At 36.6% G+C, this 6419-nt stretch overlaps 1 protein-coding gene across 1 annotated transcript; it reads right to left on the bottom strand.

Annotated features, from left to right (window-relative positions):
• Nucleotides 1–213: 213 nt before the first annotated feature.
• On the bottom strand, nucleotides 214–2900 carry LOC113489777 (histone-lysine N-methyltransferase SETMAR-like). Its single transcript, XM_026865793.1, has 3 exons — nucleotides 2887–2900; nucleotides 860–1091; nucleotides 214–471 (listed from the first exon to the last, which is right to left on the bottom strand). The coding sequence occupies exons 1-3, from the start codon at nucleotides 2898–2900 to the stop codon at nucleotides 214–216; spliced, it is 504 nt and encodes a 167-aa protein (XP_026721594.1).
• Nucleotides 2901–6419: the final 3519 nt, after the last annotated feature.

Genomic DNA, 6419 nt, shown 5'->3' with positions numbered 1-6419 from the left:
GTTGACCAGTGCTGGGCGCAGCCGTTGAAGTTTCTGGTGCATTTCATTGATTTGCTGGACGTACTTCTCCACCATGATCATTTCACCCGGATTCAGGAAGCTGTGATGGATTAAACCAGCAGTAGACCACCAGACAGCATGACCTTTTGGTGCAGATTTGGCTTTGGGAAGTGCTGCGGAGCTTCAATCACAGTTCAACTGCTGAGCCAATCATCACTGGTTATCGTAGAGTATCCATTTCTTGTTGTACATCACAATACGATCGAGAAACGGGTCATTCTGGTTGCGAAAAAGAAGCACCGACGACACTTCAAAATGGTGATTTCTGTGATTCTCATTCAGTTCATGCAGCACCCATTTGTCGAGCTTCTTTGACTTTCCAGTCTTCTTCAGATGCTCAGAAACAGTTGATATGCTTACCCCAAGCTCTTTTGCAAGTTCTCGAACAGTTGTCCATGTATCTACTTCCACCTGTTGTAGTTTAAGCCCTGCCGGGACTGGAGAGCACGTTGCTGTTGCCTCTCCCCACCTGCAGTCTGTCGGGCTGGAAGGGAGGCACAAACCTGGGCTAAAATAAGAAGAAATTTAATTCAACAGTGTGATAAAACAATCTGAACAACAACAGTAACAGTAACAACAATAAACAGCAATAATAGTGAACAAGACAAGTGATATACAGAGAAATACCGCTAAATGGTCACGGAACAGGTTCCCGCCACCAAGCCCACCAAAGAGCAAGTAAAAAGGTTCCACCCCTGGACCTGACGCCAGCATGGTATGAATAACCCGGCTGGAGATCTCTTCCCCCTCTCTCTCTGCTGGGGAAACCTAATGCTATCCTAATTGAACCAGGACACACCAGAGCCTTCAATTCATCGTCGTCAATAGCAGAAGGATGTCCACAACATTCTTGATCTTCAAGGACGAAATTGCCACGTCGAAATTTTTGGAACCAAAGTCGCACTGTCCGTTTGTTAACACTTCCCTGGCCATATACCTCACTGATGTTTCGAGCAGCTTGCACTGCTTTACATCCAAGTTTGAACTCGTAGATCTGTCGAAATTGCTGTTTTGACATCTGAACTTCAAACCTCCAAAATTTGTCAAAAACTCAGTTTATAGTATAATTTAATTATACAGTGTGAAAGTTCATAACATGAGCTTTTAAAAAATTATATAACAGTATGCCAGTCGAGAAGGTACTATTCCTGAAACATATACAATGAAAATCACATTACAAACCGGAAATTAATTTCCAAACAGCCTAATAGTTTCATTTTGATTATTCATGGTGAAAAAAAGACCTTTAAAATATAAATTTAATTTGAAATTTTGGTTTCGATGCATATCAGAGAAAGTACAGTCTTGCAACAATAATAGTACAACAGTAAACTGAAATGCAGAATAAAACTCCAGGGAGTTTTTTGGTCATAAGATTGTGGTGATGTAGGTGGTTTCAGGGTGTAAGATGTAGAGAGACAAATGGACATAGCAAGGGGAGCAAAAAACTAAAACCGCAGTTGTTTGTACACTTAATGAACATAAGCTAAAAACGAAACTCCAGGCAGCACTGAGTGTTCATCTGATCTTGCAGACAGCCTGAAACAGTAGTTTGAGAGGGGTAGATGTTCCATGTATCTAAATGTATAATTAGTTTAAAACTCATTCCCGTTGACTCTTTCCACACTGTTCAAATGAAGATCGTGTGGACAAGAGAGGGTCTAGCAACCAAATCTTGCATGTTCACTGTGACTGAAATCAGTGGTTATTTTGTTATAACCACATGTGCTTTGATGATGATTTGGTGTCTGGCTCTTGTGAAGGAAAGTCCCCTTTCCTCATCAGTTTTGCATGCTTTTAGGGAGAGATGAGGAGATTTCTGACACATAGGATGACTTAAGTCCTTTTGCAGTACTTCATGTAGGATGTCAGAGTTGCTAATTCATCACTGTTTGCTTATGTCAGTTAAGAGTTAATGGGACGACAACATACTGTTTTATTCATGACTGTTCTATTCATGGTGTGTTGTTCATGGATATTCACCTTTATTACAGGGTTAGAGTGGCTCTGGTGAACCAGAATGGTGTTTTAGATCTCCTGCTTCTGTGCTTGACGTTATGGGAAGTAGGGTGTTGGAGTGTTCCTTGCTTCCTTTAAAATGGAAAGAGGAAGCTTTGGAAATACCCCATGGAGGAATGAAGATACTGGATTTAAAGAGCTATTAGAGCAGTAGGATGTTACTGTCAAAGTGAGTAATCCTGTCACAGATTAGAGAAATGAAAAAGTGAAAAATGCCATGTATCATGTAGTTTAGCCTTTTTCTAATGCACAGCTTGTCCCCTGGTAAGTTAAAATCAAGATCATTCTTAAAGTTGTATGAGATTCCCATACTGTTTCATAAAGTTCAAGTACTTTTGGTATTGGTCTAGGTGAGGAAGAGGATGGGTTGGAAAGATGATAAAGTAAGAGGGGCAGAAGGAGAAAAGAGTTTGGGAAAGCCAGAGTTTGAGATTGGGGGCATGGGAGAGATGTGTTGTTCTGGAAATGATTGTTTTTCTAACGTAATTATGGAGGATCAAGTAGAGCAGGCATTATGACAGTAAAATATTCCTGATGCAGCTTCTTAAATTCCTGTTCATTATTGGGCATGTAACCTGGAATAAGTTAATTGCATTTGGTTCCTTCACTTTTGGAATTAGAAACCCAAAGGGGGAGGAATGACAGCCTTTTCAGCAAGAGAAGGTTTAGTAGAGACAAGCATGTTTGTGTTGAAAGGTAACTAGTAAATCAGCAATGTACTTGCTTCTGCACTAGAACAGCTGAAACCTCTTCTTAGCAGCTGTGTGGCAACTCATTTTTGTGGGTTCAGAACTGCAGGTCACTTACCTGAAATTTGACATATCTTTTAAAAAAGCATTATTATATCCTAGAACAACTTCTTCCGTAAATCTACTGATCTGAGAACCCGGTAATCATATCTCTACTTTGAACATTTGAAGAGTGGAGATATGAATAAAACTCCAAACCCCCATGAAAACAAAACAAAAAAACAACAGAAAAGCCTTGGAGGTTAAAGTTTGTTGGCACTAGTAGCCTGAAACAGAAGGCCATAATACTTTCCTTCAGGGACTAAACAGTTGAAAATAGGTTCTGACACTGTGTTTGAAAATGACACTTCGTTTTCAAAACAGAACCCAAAACTTTTTTAATGGAAAAGGCTTTCATGTTGACATTTTCTTGTCCTAGATATTTCATATCTTGAAATTCGAGAGAAATGTATTTGTAGAACTTGTTACAATGACTTCAAGCATGTTTTTTTGTCCAATAAATAAATTGATAGATTATGAAATGCCATATGGATACATGGAGAAGGGGAATTTGAATGCCAGCTTTCAATAGATAGAATTTCAAATCTATGTTAACAAAGTAATAAAATTTGCTTTAGTGGCAGTGTTTTAATATGTATTGTTCACCAGGTTTAATTCATACTGGAAAAATTCTACTTTTGGGGTTACAAAAATGACCTTGATTTTATCTTAATGTAGGATTGAGCATTATGACTCAATTGACCTTGTTATTCCATTATACATCAACTTTATACATGTTTGGAAAGGCTCAGAAGGCAGTTGGGTCATGTTGTATTTCTGAATGATAGGAACTGTCAGCGCCATTCTTCACAAAAACAGGCACTGTCAGAATGCACCAGTGAGATTCAGAAGTTAAATTCTAAAACCCAAAGTAACTTGGGTTACCATCTACATCAATAACATATGCTGCTTTGGCCTTTCACTCACAGCTAGACACAAGCATGCAAGCAAAATCAGTTTCTGATATTTCTTCTTTTGGGAGTAAATAAATGCAAATCAACAACAGGAATTATTAGACCAATGCAGAGCTCTCAGTGTATTAGACCAATGTAATAGGTCTTCCTTCTGACACTGTGCGAAATCTTGCCTATTATTAAGCATATGTTGATGAATAGTGAGGATAGAAGCATTAGTTATAGTTAATATGGTTGATATTTTTAACTTTTATCTGCATTCTCAAATTTGTTGTATTTGCTGACATCTCTCTGTAACTTATTCTATGGACAGATCATCTACTTAGTATGGTACAGTTTTCTCATTATCCCCATCTTGTGACTATTTCTGCCAATTTTAAATTTTTTTTAAAGGAATTTGTGAACTTTAAGCATGCTTGAAAACAGTGTTAGTCATAAGTTAAATTTCTGGAGATAACAAAGGCCATGTCACTAGTTTTGTCTGGGGCTAACAAACAGTCTTGTTCATAATTGCGTTTTATGCAATTCTTTGTGATGCAGGAAAGTATCTGTTCTTATACTTGTGTATTTTTGGTTCTTGAGAGTCAACCAGGTCTGCACTTTTTTGTTACCACAGGACCTGAAACTAAATTTTTAGTATTTTGAGAAAAACTAGAAATTAAAGATGTCCCACCCCACCAGGCAGCTATTGATTTTTCTGCTGTTGGCCAGATTATCTCATAGATGAAGTTGTCTATTGTAAGTGATTAAAATATTGAGAGGCTTATGTAGTTTGCAGGGAAGCTTGAGCCTACTCACAAATAGTTTTAAAAAAACCCAAGTTTAGAAAAATCTTTTATATTAATAGGTTCAGTAAATTTGTATAGTCCTTAAGAGCTTATTATTTTATACATTTTATGCATGTACATGTTTTCACTCTTATGACAATATAGTGGTTTTTGATAAGCTTTTAAAATTATTTTGTAAAAATTTGATTGTGTTACAAAGTATACCTCGAAAACTGTCTTAAGATCACATCCTTTATTTTTTCTAATAAAAGATAATGTTAAACTAGCTGGAGGCAAGCTTAACAGTTAATACTACCTTCTTTATAATGTGTATTTCCATATTTCATAAGAAATGAATGGCATATTTCTCTCTGAGTTTCAAAGTTCAGATGTTCCCTCCTGGCAGTATAACGGTATGTTTAGGTAACATTTTGTTAACAAGCCAGTTTCTAGCTACAGTAATTTCTGTCTGTCGTGATCTTCCCTTGACCTGTGACTGATGTTGAGGAAGTAAATTAACTTTTGACTCAACTAGACAGACTGTAGGCAGCTACAGAATGTGTGTGGGCAAACAATCTTGCAGCTGCTTATTCTTGGAGTGTTAACATGGAAGGTTTCATAAACAGCTTCTATTTATTTTTTAAAAATCAGATTTGTTGTATTTTATATAAAATATTTGAAGACCTATCTTTTATGAAGATATACTCTAGATGTAAATACTTCTGATGTTGTCTTTTGCTGTCAGTCTAATGAAGTAACGTAAGTAATGCCATATCTATTAAAGTCCAAACCAAAATTTAATTGTAGAGGATGAGTGCTTACTTTTTCATCTTTTCAATATATATTTCAGTGGTATTAAGTAGAGATTTTTATGGATATTGCATCTGATATCAATAGTATTCAGAAGTGACATCTTTCATTATGAAACCGGAGATCTATTTTGTGGCTATTTAAAGAGCCAAGACTAAACAAGTGGCTTCCTTTCTGCAGAACCACAGTATTTTAAATGAAGAAAACAGCTCTCCATGCAGTAGCTTTGACTGTTCTGTCAAGTATTCAAGGAGTGTTCATAAGTGCTGCGTAAGTTATCTGAAGGGAAATTCTGCAGCAGTGATGTTTTGTCATATGTCAGTGTTGATTGTGCCTACCAGAGAAAGAGACAAATAATATGAATGTTGTTGTCTGAACTGGAATTCAAGAATAAGGTTTGCATTTGCAGCACCGGTTTTGCCTTAAGGGTTTATTCCACTTTCAAAAAGAGTGAGCAATAGCAAGGCTAGCCAGTCTCCTTTCTGAGAGCTGCTCAGATAATAAGAATATGAAAAGAGACTAGCAAAAGGAAAGAAAAGTACCAGTGAAGGAGGAGAGGATCAACGTGTAAGTAAGAGTGCAAGAGAACAGACACTTAGGGTAACTGACAAGGTTATTTTTATTCTCAAAGGTGAGTTCTCCCAAAATGCTTGTAAGATGTGTTTGCATATAATAAATAGTGGTAAATGGAAAGAAAACTAAGTAAGATAATTGTTGAACAACAGGGCATTCAGGATTTCTTTTAAAGTGGACATCATTTAAGTAGCTTGGCAGTTTCATTATATTAGTCTTGTAACACAGTAATTTATCCTTCATTAATTTATTGTCTCAACTCTGCTGAGAAGTATTTTCTAGAAGTACAGTACTTTCTAGAAGAAAGAACTTATTTTTCCTAAACTAGTGCCATGTAATTGTTACTTGCATGTAGAATAGCAGTTGAAATTTTGATGTGATAATTTTTTTAAAACTTCTGTCAGAGGTACTTGCATAGGTTGCTTACATTGAAGCCAACCATTTGTTTCAGGCTAAAGACAGATGTGTGTTATAGGAGCTAATTAATC

Source organism: Athene cunicularia, assembly GCF_003259725.1.
Source record: "Athene cunicularia isolate RWA chromosome Z unlocalized genomic scaffold, athCun1 chrZ_part1, whole genome shotgun sequence".
Lineage (NCBI taxonomy): Eukaryota > Metazoa > Chordata > Aves > Strigiformes > Strigidae > Athene > Athene cunicularia.
Note: the sequence above shows the minus strand (reverse complement) of the source record. Positions and strands in the feature narration are given on the sequence as shown.

Coding starts and splice junctions, on each gene's coding strand:
- LOC113489777 (XM_026865793.1), bottom strand. Junction 472..859: donor ACGATGAATTGAAGGCTCTG/GTGTGTCCTGGT, acceptor AAACTACAACAG/GTGGAAGTAGATACATGGAC.